Genomic DNA, 18,582 nt, shown 5'->3' with positions numbered 1-18,582 from the left:
CAACCCTTGCATTGAATAATTCCCGTAGACACTAATCATAGGGGTAATTGCCTAGGGGGTACGTAAATTTTGTTTTTCTTTTTTGCTTTTGTGGATACCATCAAAGATCGTACACTCATACGACCTTTGATATTTGATGATTTTTCAAATTAACATTGATTGTTTTTTTCGTTGGAGGAGCATTTTGCTCGGTCGCAGTCACACTGCACGATATGCGTGCTCAATGTCAATGCGTGTGCAAGGCCGCTGAAAATGCATCGCGCTCTACACTGTTGGTGCAAAATTGCACCGGGGACGTTGCGGCGCTCGTTGGTGGCCGAATACTGGTGCAGTAGACATTTGCATTCAACCCTTGCATTGAATAATTCCCGTAGACACTAATCATAGGGGTAATTGCCTAGGGGGTACGTAAATTTTGTTTTTCTTTTTTGCTTTTGTGGATACCATCAAAGATCGTACACTCATACGACCTTTGATATCATCACACTCTCGGCTTGCTATAATCAAAATATCCCGCAAGAAAACGGCGTATTTCTCGATTTTTAGCGCTTTTTCCGCGACCCGTCGCGTAGACAATACTCTTAAAACTGGACTTAATTCGCGCGCGCTTGGAAAAGTTCCGATTCTGCACTTTTGACGGTGGAATTTGGGATTTTCGATGGATTTTTGGAGGAGACTTAAGGACTTTCCTGTACGTGAATGAGTGTTAATACCGTATGTGTAATTATGTGATTTGCGTGTGATGTGACTGTAGAACCAAAGATCGTACACTTCAGTGTACGATCTTTGGTAGAACTCACTGGCTGGTGATAAAGCACACTGGCAATTAAGTGGCCGAATTCTGGTAGATGACCGAATGCACATTATGTTTACCCCGACTTTGTACTTAGGCGTGGGTCTGCCGCCTTTGACGGCCCCTCTCTAGTTTAATGATGCTATTGTGGTGATCGTGTACTTGTTTTCCCCTAGTATTCAGATACTACAACTGATATTTCATAAGCAGCCTTGATAGTATCTTACGTGAAACCATGCATCTTGATCTTATAGGACACAAATAAAAACATGGTGTCAGATGACACAGTTTCGCCATCCTACATTTACGATCATAAAGAGTCTACACTTGTGTTTAATTATTCATTTTTTTTTTTTAGCACAAACACCATTTGCAGGTAGAATATATATAGAGGGAATTTCCATGGCAGCCACAGACCATAATCGTGCATTCGCAATTCCATGTAATGCATCTTTCGTTTGAATGCGGGGTGTGTTTCAAGACTTTATAGCAACCGCAAATTTTTACAGGATGGCTTATTACGATGTGGGTTTGTCGCGACTAAAATAGTCAGCGATCCATTTGTAAGTCTATCCACATTACTAAAATTATAAACTGATTGGTATCTATGGAAATCATGAAGACAATAAAGTTTTATAACGTGGCTCATACACTGCATGCAATCATGATCTGGAAAAGAACTGCGTAAGGTTTAACCTCTAGATATGGTGCCATTACATTGCTTTGGATGCATTTACGAATTGCACGCAAGAGAGTTTAGCCTGCCTGGTTCAGCGACAACATTAACACGTTGAAGATGAGTCCCTGGTATACTCAGGCAGTTGTGTCTATGGGAAGTGCATGTTGTAGCAAAACAGCCCATCCTCAACGGGTTACAAAAATAATGATAATAATTAATATTTAAGGAATGAAGTTGTCATGTTTGCGACACACAAACATCCATCAAATAATACATCTTGCTCATAACCATTTATATCCCCTATTCCCCAACAGAACACAGATCCATGTATAATACACCCCATCCATTACTTTAGTAGGAAAGTTATATGAGATGGAAATTCAAGCAGAAACTACATTTTAAAGAATAAACTCAAATAAGCCTCTGAGAGTATTGTAAAACAGAAAAGTAGCACCTAAAAATGACAGTACACCAACAAAGCAAATGAAGTACTGCTACATACACACAGAATACTGAACTTCAAGAATACTATTCAACCCTGTTCTCAATGGCTACAAACACACAGGTACACTAGAGATGTAAGGTGAGTTGAAGACAGCTGATGACAGTCACATCAATCCTGTGCGCATTCTAAATTACTGGCATCGTCGTTTAAGAGTTCAATTTATGTGCAGTGTCCAAATTGTGAAACACAGGCAGCCATACAGTTTGTACATATCAATCCATGGCTTTAGGGACTTGTTTAAATGCCATACATCTTTTAGAAGCAGGTCCGCAAAGTTTAATATGGATGGCCCAACCTACATGGGTGGAATTTTCTAAAGCACAGGTAAATCACACGAAGAAACAAACACACAAACATACAAAAGGCTGTCTTAGGAAACCTATCAAAAAGTTATTGCAAGAAACCCCACTAGCAAAGGAAGAATACATCTGCAATTCAATCTATTTGGCCTTCAAGATATGTCCAATTTGTTTTGACTGGTTTGTCAAGTCCTGACTTAATATCCTGGATAAATCAGCAAATAAGTCTTTTTAAACAAAGCAAGAAAGAAAGAAGGAAAACCTTGCATGAGAATTCATTTCAACGGAAATAAAACTTTGACAAAACAAAGGAGGATTGTAATTAGCTTTGCTGACATCACAGCTGAGGGCACCACAACTATTCTCATGAGATATCTACTGTATGTTATACTCTTACATAGATTCTCTTTGTAGGATTAGCTTCTTTCTAATAAAAAAACAACAACAAACAATAAAGAACAATAAAAAAAATTAAAAATAAATATTTGAAGCTCTGGAGCAGTCACATAATCAACATGATTGACTGACACAGCCATGTGAAGAATAACATAAGGAAGCAGATTCCATGGAAAACAACAAGAAGATGCTAACTGGAGTTTCTCATGTATTCAAGGTACATGTCGTCAACACTTAAATCCTGTGAGAGCCGGAAGCTGATGTTGCAAAAGAAAAAGAAAAAAATGAGCTCAATTACCCTTTAGAGTATTAGAACGGTAAATTTATTAAGCGGCCTCTAAAAGCAAAATAAAACATCTAATTAGTGATCCCCAGAGTTTGAAGTGCAAGCTTAGGATCAGAGAAAATTGTAAGTGTACTGAGGCAAATGCTAAGACGCTTAAAGAGCCATGCAGAACCTGCAAATATACTGCCCCGCTGACAGCAAAATGCAGACGGACAGAGCTATCAAACGAATGCACAATCCTCATTTGCTTCACGAATTCATGACCAGAATATTCATATTTTAATATCAAAAGACATCAAAACTACTTTCTATTGGTGACCATGTTCAAATCATCAAATTCAATACACTACTTCACACCCTCAAGGATGATGACATTCAGTACTTCAATCCAAAATAAGATAATTTAAATTTTGAGATACGTTGTATCATATTTTTGTCTGTTTTTTACGTGCCTGTATTTGGAAAAAAGAAATTATGCTGTGAAAATCATGTCACAGTCATGTCTTGCACAAGCAAACAAATATCACATTTTGCCAAAATTCTCACTGATCTACAGCTTAAGTTCTACTGCTGTAAAGGTTCTAAACTTCATGTGCACTGGTGATTTGTATTCCCAACATGCCATGGAGCTCCATTCATGGTCGCATCATAAAGTTGACCGAGTTGCATGTAATTTTTGTTTTCCTGTAGTACCAGGAAGATGTCCAAATAATCCCCTTGTATGAAAGGAAATTCATGTGACTATTTTACATCTCAGATTCTATGTCTGAAAGAAAAGCTAAACCCTCGACATGTCCTTCTTGGATTCTGTAATTGTAAAGTCTGAAATAATGTGTCTAAGTTCTGCATGTTGAAAAGCGTAGCAAACGAGGCATCATGCATTCAGAACATGATCTGTAACATTGTCATTTTTTTTCTCATGTAAATCACTCCTACTTTTACAGGTATTATGGAAGGCAAGTACCACTTTTGAGCTGTAGAATTGATTCTCTTTCGCGGCATGTGCTGCTTGTTTGCGATGACACAAAACGAGTTGCTTGGAAACCTACAGTCAGGAAATGTATAAATAGTATAAACATATAAAACAAGTACTAAAGACACTGTCTACATACAATCACCGCCAACTGAGTTGCTGGGACATAACGCTGGAGAAAATGTTCACAGTTTCTCCAACACATTACCACTGAATACTGGCAGAGAGGAAGGGAGATATTAGAACAACGTTGAAAAAACATTTGGGCATAATAATGTTTTTGAACAGCACAAAGATGTTGGTGCTCTTCTACGATGTGTTTTCTTTTTTCATCCGTTTTAGCAGTAATGGTCAGTCCACTGACAGTAGCATTAATTAGTATTCATCAACTAATGTCAGTGAACGTGTATCACCATCTGCAGGATTTTAGTCATTAGTTAGCCACACAAACAATAGTTTCAAGCTTTCATGGTACTGTTGGTACATGAAAATTGTTCAATAAACCAGTATTGTATAAAAAGTGCTAAAGATTGCCACTGTTTACTATGCACAAGGTACACTAGATCTTTGGAGCTGAGATTAAAAAAAAAAAAAATGAGAGATCAATAACAATACAGAGAGGCCAGATGGTCAAAGCCATACTATTGCATCAATCCAGTGACGAAAACCGCTGAAAACCCAGAGTGACCACTCTAGACGGCAAAAATTAAGAAAATGATTATGGCATCTTGGGTAAAAGATCACCACCAGGAATCGTTTCCCCTGTTTTCATCACCAAATGTGCATCTTTCTACCCACTGGAGTTGAAAACCCTCATTTATGACATCATTACTGTTCATCCGTACAGATTCACATTGAAGCAAACTTTTACGTTTGTTCAGAGATGTTTGCAACATCTCATGTCAACAATCAACGAATGGACCAGTGCACTTCCGTTATAACGAACACGGTTATAACAAAATCCTCGTTTACAACAAAGTCAAAAATACAGGTCCCAATATTGTCATCTATACATCTTCACGTACTTTGCTGTTCGGCTTTAACAGAATTCCAATATAACGAAAGGAAACCATCTGTCTTGAAGACTTTGTTATAGAGTGCAGTGTCATAAAATCTGTAATGATGCCTGTGTCAATGATGATCAGCTTGTTGATCACAGTGATGATGATGATAATGACAAAAAAAGAAGATAATTATGACAATGAATGCTTATAATCATACTGACCAACATCAACAATAGTAACATAAACATTCTTAAAAATCTAAGGAGATGTAAAACTGAATACTATCAGCAGAATAATAGCAGGATGTAGAAATTTAGACCACGGTATCAGTTTGGACTTTCAGCACATCCTACTCACTGTCGTTCAGTCGCTGAGATGGTAGATACAAATTGGAGTAGTTAAAGGGATGGTATTAAATGCATCTACTTTCCCAAATACTGCTTCATCCCAATCACATCATAATATTAAAGCTTACAACAAAAGTTTGCCTGGAGTAATCCTACCATAAATCATTTCTGCTCGAAATATTGTTTATGTTCCATGGGGCATTTTCATGCCATTATAAATTTGATACAGGACTACCAACAGTCAGACACCAAAATCACAGCAGTTCCAAGAGCAATCAAGGAGATATTCAAGCACTTCATGCCCCTAAATTGGTAGAAGCAATTCTCATACTAGGGTTGCTGGAAGTGTGAGTTTTCTTCAAGTTTTGACTCCCTCTACAAATACAATTTGTAAGATCACAACTGCTGATCTCTGATTTAACAAGCATGTCAGAAAAAAGAAACCAGCGGGTATCGAATCTGTCATCCACTGCTTTCCACGGAGCGACACTACCACCAGGCTATCCCTGGTTGCCAGCAGTGACACAATGTACTTGGAACAAAGAGATGCTTGTATATCATTTTTTTCTGAACACATATCTTTTTTTTTTTTTTTTTTTTTTTTTTTTTTTTTTTTGGGGGGGGGGGGGGGGGGGGGGGTGTCAATTACTATTTGTCCAGAAAGTCTCCCCACCCCCATACCCTCAATCAGGGACACCTAGCAATCCTATTGACATTCAAGCCACTGAAAAAAAACAGTAACAAAAGGTGTCTATATTTCGTCGGCTGAGAATGATAAGGGCGTTAAGTTGCCACAAAACCCATAGTGTTCAAGACCACTTAACGCCCTTCTCATTCTCAACAGACGATTTCTCGTTTAGATATATCCATGAGCCGCTTTCAGATTCGTATTACCAGCTGACTTGAGCATCTCAATATCTCAACTCAATCAAGGAATAAAGCACTGATTACAAACAAAAACAAACCGGGGTGGTTCAGGCAATTCTTAGATCCTTGCCCACATGAGAATACCACTTCCAACACAGACTAATGCCCTGCCATTAAATGTCATACCGGTATTTAATCACTCATTCACCCATGTCACCGACACCAACAGAATTAACTCCGCTGCAACATTTAAAATAAGCATCATTAGAGATTAATCTGGTTTGATTAATAAACCATGATAGAATAATCCATGGAGTACTAGTAATGTTTATCTCATCATACTTTCCTTGCCTTTGGCATATGGCATACATTATGTACATACAATTGTACATTTTTCATAATGACAACATACAGCTATAAAACGACTTCCAAGTATAGAATTGTACAAAAACATCCCAGGTGTAATTCAAGAAACAAGGGGGAAGTGAACATAATCTTCTGTACACTTCTACACTTTTGTTCTATTCTAGATACAGGTTGGAGGAAAAAAATCGTGATCCAATTAACCCGTTGAGGACGGACTGATTTTGCTACAACACACGTTTCCCATAGACACCTACCCGAGTATACTCGGGACTCGTCCTCAACGGGTTAAAATAACTTTTTGTTGTCTTTTCACTGTTGATGTTGACTTGGCAGTATGAATACTTGTCACAATTTGAGTATATTATGTGCTTTAATACAGAAACTGATCTAATATCAATCTATCATGTTGCATTCAATTCTTACCTAGCTGTATGTTTGCCAGTGAATGAGCGGTGGGGAAATAGGGTACAGGTAACCTCCCATACAACCAATAAGTGTTCGTTAGAGATCAAATGAAACTTATGTCACATGTACCGTATGGAGGGGGATATTACTCTGCTGCTGGTTTGTTATTTTCAGTGTACCCGGTCATGTAGCTCCGCATACATTGTATTTTGCCTGTGGCAAAAACTATTCATCATTCTTCTAAATCTGCTACAGCATCATCGAATCCACCACGGTTCTTGTGGCAAACTTCTGCACTGTCAATTGTTGTGTGTTCACTGTCTTATCCATTCCAGCTTGAAGTCTACTGTTAATCACACGGCCCTATTAAAAACTAGACATATTTGAAATTGTCACGACTGTTTACAAGAGGAAAAATATGTAGGATTCCCATCCAAGATACTTCAGTTTTCAATCTTAAAAAAGAAAAAGAAAACATTTTTTTTTTTTTCCAGGCTCTGTACATGTATCGGAATACAGGGATGAACAGAATATCATGTTTCTATCTTCAAAAAATCTGATTAATAAGAAAAATAATAACACTGGACTTTATGTATTCATGTCTGTCTGTCAGCTACCTATCAATGCACTTCTCTGACTGCCCTGAATATGTATGGTCACATTGTTCTGTAAACTTGCTATAACCCCCAAAACAATATATCTCCGGCATCCTTCAGGCCAGCGGCACTGGAATAAAACAAGAATAAATAATACCACAGAAAATAGAGCTCTACTATCCAATGCCCCGACAGATGGATGTACGTACGTACTACGGTAATTTTATGTAGTCTTACACTCTGCACTCACTACCCGGCTAATCCAGCCCGACCTGTCCAGCGCTCACGTGTCCTACGGCAGAGACTGGAAGCCCGGGTGGTAGGTGGGGTAGAAGGCCTGTGAGGGGTACACGGCACCCCCGCCAGAAGGGGGCTGGGGCGTCATCATGGTCGGGAAGTAGCTCTGGGGAAGGGTGACGGGGATGGTGTGCATCGGAGAGCCCCGGGCGGTCAGACCCGGGGACAGGCCGAGAGCTGGATTGACCGGTGGCTGCTGAAAAGATGATGATTCACAGGAGTAAGAGATGGGGGGGGGGGGGAGTTAGATGGCATGTGATTGAATAAAATTGAATTGATCGGCAAATAATCACTGTGCACATTTGGAAATTTTTCTTTACAATTGAAGGGGTCGGTGCAATATAGTGCTAACCCACACTTTTGTCAAAATTGAGTTACATGCATTTTCATAATCCTTACCCTTCACTCTAACCTCCGTGAAAATATCATATTTGAATTCAACCAATAAGATGGTAAAAAATGCATGTATTCATGTTTCATTAATGTACAATGTATGGACTTTCCAAACATTCAACAGCGATTATCTCAAAATGACTATTGTGTGGGTTAGCACTATATTGCACCGACCCCTTCAATTATTATGCAAATTACTGCAAATATTCATAGGAGTGAAAGCAGCAAATCAAGTTTCCAAAAACACTTGGGTAGAAATAATGTTATATAATATGTGTAGTGCATCAGAATGAAATTCAAGTACATGTATACCTGACCTATGTGTTGTAAACATAAGAAAGGAAATGTTTCCACAACAGGCAATACCGAGAGCGATAGCTTTTATTGTACTGCTGAGCTTGTTTGACTGGACAGCTTCTGCTTTCTATTCACTAATATTATGTCCAAGTATGGTCCTTCACTAGCATTTGCATGGAAGTTCATTGATCTTGACTACTGACCTTGAAGATTGACATGTTACCCTTGTAGTGATAATTGAATGGATATAATTCTTGTCGGATACATGACATGACAATGTCTTATTGATTCACATGAATGACTTACAATTTGTATATCTACTGCCAAGTATTACAGTGAGTGGGGGACGGTTAAAAGACGTGTAAAAACTTAAGATAGAGAAAATAATTCTGGCGGCATTTACAATTCAACCGCATTTGTCCAAGTATTACCCTGATTTGAATGCATTTACTCAGGGCTCCACAGTAACTTTTATTTTTGGTGGCCCAAAGGCAAACATCCAACCTTTTTTGGTGGCCCGATCAGGCCACCAAATTCATCATTTTTTAAATTTCGGTGGCCCGATGTGAATTTTTGGTGGCCCCGGGCCACCGTTAGTGTCGAGCCCTGATTTACTATATACAGTAAACCTCGCATGAGTCGAAGCTCTCGGGACTGACAAAAATGCGTCGACTTAAGTGAAATTCGACTCTCGCGAGAGTCGATTTTTTTTTTCCGACTCACAGTTATGTACATGTATTATAGTACATTTGCATGCATGTGTGTGTGTGTGTGTGTGCGTGCGTGTGTGTGTTTGCATTCAAATTTGTCTGCTCTTGAAGATAATGTTCTTATTTTGTTCTAAATTGAACATGGAATTTGTATCAATACTAGTACACTTGTAGTTAAACGTAGTTCTGAGAATGTCTGCGCTAATGTGGCAATGTGCATGTGCTATGTCTATGGTGCAACATAGGTAGCCATCTCTGTCAACCTACCCTGAGACAAACACTCTCCCAGGCCCATCCCACCTCCATTGAACAAAAGTATACAGCCAGCCGGGCACGCACAAACAAGCTCCGCCCACTTGGCCTGTCACTAAAATATTAAAGCAGCGATTGGTTGACCAAGGAGTTCTGGCTTGACATGGATAAAGTATGGATGTGCTGTGTGTATGGATAAAGTATATGGATCGATGTGCTGTGTGTATACATGTATACATGTGTATGTATTCGACATGCGTGCAGAGCGGTACGGTGAGTGTGCATGCTTTCCTGCAGCAGGCCAGGGACGGGGTTCTGCGACATGCCGATTTTTTGTTCTCCTCTAAATGTAATGAGAATGCCAGACAAATCTTCTTCGGCTCAAGTGATGTAAACTATGTGTATTTTGTACAAAAGGGACTGAATGTTTTACTTCGACACAGCCGAAATTCGACTCTTGTACTTCGGCTTATCCAAATATTTCTTAGAGAAAATACATAGGGAAAAATCGGGACTTTTTATTTTGCTTCGAGTTAAGTGATTTTCGACTCACTCGACGTCGACTTATCCGAGGTTTACTGTATAACATATTGCAAACAGCTTAATGGACACATTTCTTCAAAAGAGGAAAAAAAAATTGACTAAACCGGAGCCCTGCCCCTAGAAATCCTGGCGGGGTAAATTACCTGTGTTCCACTGGGTATATAAAGTTGCCGAGCTTGAGGCTGGTACAGAGTGGAAGGTGTCATGACTGCGGGGTGAAGTCCCGGTGGGTAGGCAGTCTGGGCGTTGTATAACGAGGTTCCATTCTGCTGTGGAATGAGATGTGGCAAGAAGAAGTGCTGTTTAGGATTCTTTTTTTTCCCCTTTTTTCTTTTTTTTTTGTATACAGTTTTGACAGTCAAACCTGTCCATAGCGGGCACTTAAGGGAGACAAAAAAAATTGTTATGAACAGGTAGCCACTATAGACAGGGGCCTTCAACATGGTTTTTTTGTTTTGTTTTTTGTTTTTTTCCGTGGGGGTTACAGTGAGGAGGAAGAGGCAATGTTGGTGATCATGGAAACTTACTTGTGACAGAGAATGTGTGTACGCCGTTTGGCTGTGAGATGGAGCTGAGCTTATTGACGGCTGGTATGCGTGTGCCGGGCTGTGGGTAACTGGTACAGCATACGGACCTGCTGGAAAGAAATTATAATCATTTAAAACGAGAGCACAATATAAAGCAAGAGGAAACAGAAGCAAGAATACAAAAAAAAAATAAAACACAGGGTAGCTTCAATCAATTTAAGAGCTGTTCTGCCAAAAGGGCCTGTTATACCTATATACACGTGTAGTAGTCAACGTTTTATCCATTGTATTCCAAGGCTCACACCTGCAAACAGCATTTCATGTCATCCGAGTCAGAGAGAAACTGATCAAAGTTATTACGAGACAAACCCTTTCTTCTGCCTTTCAAACCTTTAAACGAGACCAAGAACAACATAGACAGATGTCTGCAAAACCATACATACCAACACATGTTAGCTGGGGAACTTTGAACAAAAACAATCGTTTACATAGTATGCATACAACTAATATCAGCATGTCTGTACGACAGATCAGTTTAATGTAAACATTAAGTTTTAGTCTTGTATGTTTTTCCGCTTTTCTTTATTCATTTATCTATTTAATCAATTTACTTGTTGATCCCTTTGGAAAAATGGAAACGTGACACAATGACAGATTTTCACAGCCCATAAAAGCAAACAAGCAAACAAACGTACAAAACCTAGAAAATCATTCAGAGAGAGCATACCTCTGACAAGCAGCTCATTTCCAACCATAATATTCACATATTTATATATGCCAAAAGTAAACCCTATTTCCCGATGATAAAAAATCCATGCTAGTATTAAACTCTATCTTAGCTTCATCCTGTCCCTTGCATGAGCACGCCCTCATCACTCTTATACACACCTCAAATGTGTGCAGCTTGAATTCCCTCGTTTCTCAGCCCTACACGTATTTCCCAATGATAAAGAATCCTTCAAAAAAAAAAATGTTTTTTAAATCCTGGATCCAGACAGTGATCTAGACCACTACCAAAATGTAATCATTTGTTCCTTGTGTCATTATCAACTTTTTCTAAAAATTTCATCCGATCCATTCATAAGTTGTATAATAGTTGTTTTAGTTGCAAACAAACAAATATACAGACATACACTGTACCAACGCCGGCAAAATCATAACCTCCTGGCAATACACAAGAAAGTACCAATGCTAAAAGCCTTGGCCTGTGCAGTCAGTGGAGGAGGGGTACTCACTTGATTTGCCATAAGGTCTAATGAGTGGGGAAGCTGATCCTTCATACAGCAGCCCACCACCTGGGGGCGCTGCTGCCACCTGGCCATTGGCAGCTGTTTAGGGGAGAGAAAAGCATAGCAAAACACATGACTAATACAGAGCTTGGTACAAACACATGATCATCTACACAGGTGAGAACGTCAAACCTGGCAAATGCCTGACAATCTTTCACACATTACCAATAATTATTCTGTAAGAAGCAAATTTCCTTAGTTCACAATCAGAGTTTGATAAGCTACGTTTGTGAGCTTTCGCCTACTATTTTCCGCAGGCTTTCGTCAGACTGGCATTGACCCGCCGTAGATAGGGTGTTGGCAGCCTTGTGGTCCGAGAGATTTGGAATATACACTGAAGATAATTTATATTGCCCTAAGTCACGATTAATAATAAAGTGCTCTGGCCCCCTGCTGGACGTGAATATCCTCCCTGATCCATCTGTTGCTGATTGCGAATTACAAAAATTTGCTTATCGCAGAGATCTACCAATCAGATGGATATCTTAAAACAAAACAAAAAATACTGATATTCTGTTATCAAAGGGAAAGTGTGCCACGTAAACTCCACACCATTTTAGAGTGAACTGGTACACTGTAAGCAGGTTTTGGTGGGAGTTATCCGCTGAACGTGACACCACAAATACATGTAACACACAGAAGGGTAGTAGCTGTATTAAACACAAGCTACAATTTAGTGGTTTCTTAAGCAAGCCATCAATATCTCAACCAAAACTGCATCATGTATTCACAGCTTTCCTCTTTTTGTGCATGTTACGTAAACCACAGAAGATTGAGAACAATTGAAAACATAAAAAATAAAAAATAAAAACACAACATTACCCTAGTTTACTATGACAGAGATTGAATTGATCTCTTTGTAAATAATGACCGAGTGTACACATCTTCATGTCCCAGGACTGAAAAAAAAAAATTTCATTTTGAGTTGGCCAGATTTTGTGATGGGTAGGAAGTAGCATACTAATATTATATGTTGTGTGCAAGTATTGAAGTCTTGAGTTATAACTAGTCTAGCCTCCTTCGCTCTGTCCAGCTCCACACATCCTTTCCACATTTCCCATATCCCCCATCCCCGGGCCAAGGGAAAACTTAAAAAGCCTGCATGGTATTACCAAAGTTATCAGAATGATTTTTCCTCCAGAATGTTACATTTTAATATTTAAATGAAGATATAATAAATGCAGGAAAGAACTCTACAGCAAAAAAAAAAAAAAAAAAAAAAAGTCAAAGAAACATAGAAAGTTTGTCTGTTGTCATGGTAACAGTTCCATCCTTTGCTAGAGCTACTCTGAGCACCTTGCTAAGTACTACAGTACATACTCAGTGAGCTGGGAACACTGTATGTCGGGCTGACTTGTGAGTACACGCCATGGGTGTAGGCTAGTGGGGGCATCACGCCAGGAACTGCCCCTATGCCTGTGGTGATACTGGCCACACCTGCGGGCATTTGTAGATGAACATCAGAGGAAGAGAAAGAAAGGTATAATAGTCAGAGGCACTTGACAATTCAGCAATAATAACTTTACATACATAAAAAGACATGATGACACACGGTTTTGAGTAAGGAAGTAAAAAAGCTAAACAGATATTGTAGAAACCAATAGAATGTAGAAAAGATGTAATGCATGAGACAATAACATAACAGAGTTCTTTGGAATACCACAGAACACTGTAAATACAACAGATGAGAGAATGAGACACTTTTACTCAGCATTCTACTGAAAGAAAAAATAAAGAAAAAAAACAAATATAAAAAAAAAATGGATTTAAAAATACACTGTACACTTCTCACCTTCATTGGTATTACACACCATACACTTTGTGGTGTTTTTATCTTTGCAAATTTTGCAATCTTTTATAGAAATTTGTTAAATTAACAACTCACAAATATTCCTCCATAAGAAAAATGCAATGTAAGGGTGTTAGTGTGTGTGTGTGTGTGTGTGTGTGGGGGGGGGGGGGGGGGGGTAATTGGATTCCTCGAGTTTTTCCTTCAATAGGGATAATACTTATTTCTCATTCTGTTGCTGTGGTTCCTGATCATGAATTCAACCACTTACGAAAATGGCTCAAGTCCCAATAGGCAAAAAATTGCACTCAAGACATTTAATGCATGGCATATACACTGTACAACTGTAGAGATTTAACAAAATTTGAGAGATTACAAAACCTCATCATACTAGTTTGTTCAATACTTCACCTGGGTAGCCCGGTGGTAAGCCAGCTGGATAAACAGGATTCATCAGGTCAGATCTGCAGCAAAGAAATAAGGACACACAAATACAGTATGAGAAGAAAATATACAGTGTACATTGTACATGTACATTGTATGCAAGTTTTGACTATCAAATATTGTGCTGGAAGAAACAAAACAAAATAAAACACTCCTCTTAAACTGAACGATGGCTTTGAAATGTTATGAATTACTTTGGCGACTTTATTCTTCGAAAGTTGAACACCTACACAGATACAAGTGTACTTGATGCAAGATCTCTGTGTACATGTTTTTTAATAATCAACATGCTCTGCCATCAGCCCTCTTTGTGTACTACAATGATGAGAAAACAAACTTTATAATGACAGATCACACATTTAACAAGGCATGTTCATAAATATCTCATAGAATAGAAAATGACTTCAAGGCCTCAACTCTTCTGAATTAGATTGTACTTTTAATTGGCTAAAGTTTCCAGGTAAAGATAAACACAGTGAATTCTGGGCAGTTTTTTTCCTAGAACTCCTATTCTCAGAAATTTGAAGGCACTTTGCATGACCACATTCCCAATTTTTCTTTCTTTTTTTTTTGGTATCATACCATCAACCACCATACATATGGAAATTTGATAATATACTATTATAGATCTGTACCTTGTGTGTTTTTTCTCCTTGTACACCCAGCCTTCCATATGAATTATGATGAGTTGGCCTGTTACTTAGTAAATGTAGCTCTCCTAGTCCTTCAAAATAGCTGTGATGTTCAACACTAGACTCACAGCTTCTGCACTGACGACTGGAAACTACTGTAAAATGAGGAATGTTTGTGTGCATTTTAATTTCGCGAATTTCGCGAGCCAAGATTCGCAAAATTAAAATGCATGTAAAAGTTCTAGTCTACACTATACGCATTGAATGTTAGAGGCAACTCGCGAAAATTTCATGCCGCTAAGAAGGCCGTCGGCTCCAATTCGTGAAAATATCATGCCGCGAAAATATTTTTTTACAGTATGTACATTGTACAAGTAGGTCTACTGGGAAGCAAAGTGCAAAGGCAAGTACAATGTAAATGATTGGAAGGCAGAAGGTGGCACTTGATATGAACCAACTTGTCTGCACATCTAATTTGTAGTTTGTTCATTGAGCCATAGTTGATTGTTACGCAGTTTCAAATACAGGTAACATACACTTTGATAGTAGTTCATACAATGTATGCATATTTGATTTTTTAAGTCCTGGTGGGAAAATTCCAGAACATGTACCAATATGTACAGTATGACATCTAACACCTATCATTGCAAATCCCTAAATAATAATACTACTATTACTAGGGACTAAAGTAGGGTACACAGAGTATTTGCACGGTAGGAATTTAGGGGTTAGGGTTAGAGTAAGAAAGTTTCGTTATTATTTTTATATTTCTTTACTTCTTTTAGAATTCCCCGAAGAAAAAAAAAAATCATTGGATCTAATCAATAAATTCCAGGTCCCATATTTTACTCTACCCTTGTATAAAAAAAGTCACCATATTATACTAGTTTTAGAGAAGGTCACAAAAGACACACTACACATGTAGTTCTACATGTACAGTGTAGGTCAAATTTAGTGCAGGGCACACATGGAACTACTTTTCTTGAAACTTTACAGATCCTGAGATGGAGTTGTACTTTCAGCAGATTCTGCAACATAAACAAGTTGCTTTACAATGTAAATAGTGAAATGGGCCTTCAATGACTGATGTTTCACTCGAAATACAACTGTGAAGAGAACAAAGAGCGAAAGACACCTTCATTATGCAAATAGGCAGGCAGATATGGACAGTCTGTTCAATATTTTTCCTCCCCTTGCACATCATGGGACTCTGCTACTACTGTGCAACTACGTAGTGTCAGATGTACATGTAAAGTTTACTGTGATGTGTCCCTGCACATGCTTCTCAACCAGTGGGCTGCAAAGCTATCACAGGTGGGCAGCGATATCAGTCAAATTAAAAGAAATAATAATAAAAAAAATTTAAAAAATTATCTATCACTAACAGGGCCTCAAAAAAAAAAATGAATTGCAGTCATGAGCTGCAGTGGGCCTCAGGTTATTAAAAAAGGTTATAGAAGTCTACTGTGATTAGCTTCTCTCTATTAAACAAATGCTAGACATGTTCTAGCTTAGGAGTAAACCTTGTTGTACATACGTAGATGCATGTACACTGCACGTGCAATCTCGTTTGGCCAATAACTTCCATGCAGAAGGATGTGTCATACCATGCTCCAGAACGGAATACCACAACATTTTTTTCTTCCCCAGACAACTTAAGAATTAAAGGTTGAACATGGAACATCCTCCCACTGAGCACTGTGTAACTGTACCATCCCTGGAAGGAAGCCCTCCTTCATCATAGACCAACGGAAGGTCGTGTGCACTGTGTTACTGTTTAGTGTGTAGACCCATAATTCGGATTACTACTCTGCACCATGCATCTAAACCACCATCATGGCTTACACACAAACACACACACACACACATCCAAAGTTTGCAATAATTGTCAAGATTGAAGGAGGGAGACTGAACCAGAATTGTAAGAAGCCTAGACTCTAGCTACATATTGTGTAGATCTAGAGCTAGGCCTAATTCACTTGTTTGTTGCAGAATCAGTCCAACACTACATTGCAACAGTGTCAACGAAGGCCAAGCACTAGCAAGACCTTGAATATGACGTCAGTATTGTCTATTGACAGCAGATCTAACAGTAACACAGATCTAGACTTACAGTTACAGTGCAGTGTAACTGCGACCAGCCCCAACACGCAGTGTTGGGGCTGCGCATTGTAGCAGACATGATCATGACAGGCGAAGTATAGCGCCTAAAAATCAATATGAAATCGCAAAAATTCCGCAATATGAAGACTTACAGGTGAAGATGTAATGTTGAAGACTGACTGCGTTCAACTTTTGGTTCTGGTAATAGTCCCTTTCTGCTCGGTTTGATGAGTTAAATGCGACTCGGTCGAGAGGAACTCGGGAGAACTACATCTTATACAGTAAATGGATTTGAGATTTGTGCGCATGCGCTGGCCATCAAGTCGTGTAGCTTTGTGGCAAGGCCTTATCATACTGTTGGCAAACCCTCTCGCTGTATATTGCGTTGCTTTCTGGGTGGGTGCGCGCGCGCACGCCTTGTCAGAAGGCTAAACGCATTGCGACTCCGCCAGCACATGAATATTTACGTGCGCAGTGTACTGCATACTGATTTCGAAAATGGTGAATGGGATGGGGAGCAAGGACTACGGACCCGTATATGGCCGTGAAAAAAACGTTTTTTCAAGATCATTGGACCAATGTGAACAAGAACAAGGTGAACGAAGGGTATTGATTAGATAAGAATCTTATGTATACTATAAAAGTACGTTTTTTCCTCGTGATATTCGAAACCTACGGAGGTGCGAAAATCTGTGACAGACTGTGTATGTTTTTCAAGCTTACCGATATAGCGCTCTATTGACTCAGGACGCTCCCACAGTGTGTAACTGTGTATACGGAGCGTCCCGGGGTTAAGTGCAGTGTAGACTAAGGAATTCCTAGACTAATTTCTACATATAATGGATCAGGTTCAAATTAAAAATTTCTGGAGCCGAGATGTGGTATTGTGTTGTCGGATTCCCTGTTTGACAAACAAAGAGAAAGACTGCGGCATAAAAAAAAAATACTGTCAACACTGTAATGACTCTCCATGACCATGGAAATCTAGACTATTATCGATTATGGCACTATCCTGATAAATAGACAAGCAGAAAAGCATAGAATAACATAATTAACAGTAGGCTAGACTAGACTCTAGTAGACTAAATTTACTATGTGGCGTCACTGCGTGTTGTCTGTATCACTCAGGTGTATTGAGTGGACCCAGCTGAGCGCCTCACTCAACCCATACCATGGCATGGGCATGGCAGGGTCCATGGCATAAACATAATATTCATTCACCAAACATACAACTGTACTGTACTGAACTGTACTGTGTTCCCTCGACTCGGCAGCACGGCAGCTGCAGCACAGACTCTTTCTGCACAAGGCTGTAATAATCGCCTGCTACTGAATGCCTGAAAATATCCCTCAACACCCATGCAAAATCATTTAAAACCATCCCAGTGTAGCCTATCTTGCTTCTGCCAAAATAATGAGCGCCGATCTTACCTTTTTGATGCTATCAAAGGAAATGTGAAGTAAGATGTTGTGGTCGTGATTCTCGGCTCTCGCTCTAGATCATCGCAGCCATGTTTCCGTATACTGCACTCATCAATCGATGGGTCAACAAACTTTATTGTGTATAGTATGCTGCCCTCTACGTTTAATGATTCCATAAGCAGATTGATCAGTCTAGTCTGAGAAGCTGCTGCAAGATGAATATCTTCAAAAAGTCCGAAAACTGTGCTTTCTTTAAAATTTGTCCTTCTTCTTCTTCTTCTTCTTCTTCTTCTTCTTCTTCTTCTTCTTCTGCTTCCTTCTTCTTCTTTTTTCCTCCTTCTTCCTCCTCTTCTTGTGGTGTAGCTGCT

At 39.1% G+C, this 18,582-nt stretch overlaps 1 protein-coding gene across 5 annotated transcripts; it reads right to left on the bottom strand.

The window, feature by feature from the left end:
* Positions 1–5,928: 5,928 nt before the first annotated feature.
* On the bottom strand, positions 5,929–18,330 carry LOC139723842 (uncharacterized). 5 transcript variants are annotated; one of them, XM_071635048.1, is made up of 8 exons: positions 18,224–18,330; positions 14,693–14,844; positions 14,025–14,077; positions 13,145–13,261; positions 11,771–11,863; positions 10,536–10,645; positions 10,152–10,277; positions 5,929–8,009 (listed from the first exon to the last, which is right to left on the bottom strand). In XM_071635048.1, the coding sequence occupies exons 2-8, from the start codon at positions 14,728–14,730 to the stop codon at positions 7,809–7,811; spliced, it is 738 nt and encodes a 245-aa protein (XP_071491149.1). In that variant the 5' UTR covers positions 14,731–14,844; positions 18,224–18,330; the 3' UTR covers positions 5,929–7,808. The 5 variants fall into 5 exon arrangements, with proteins under 5 accessions (XP_071491149.1, XP_071491151.1, XP_071491152.1 ...); XM_071635050.1 differs by having other exon boundaries at positions 5,929–8,006; XM_071635051.1 differs by having other exon boundaries at positions 10,152–10,274.
* Between the last annotated feature and the right edge of the window lie 252 nt (positions 18,331–18,582).

This window comes from Diadema antillarum, unplaced genomic scaffold (assembly GCF_040938485.1).
Source record: "Diadema antillarum isolate AM-2024a unplaced genomic scaffold, OU_Dant_1.0 scf00000201, whole genome shotgun sequence".
Taxonomy (NCBI): Eukaryota; Metazoa; Echinodermata; class Echinoidea; order Diadematoida; family Diadematidae; genus Diadema; species Diadema antillarum.
The sequence above is the reverse complement of the archived record's forward strand: the minus strand, read 5'-3'. Positions and strand labels throughout refer to the sequence as shown.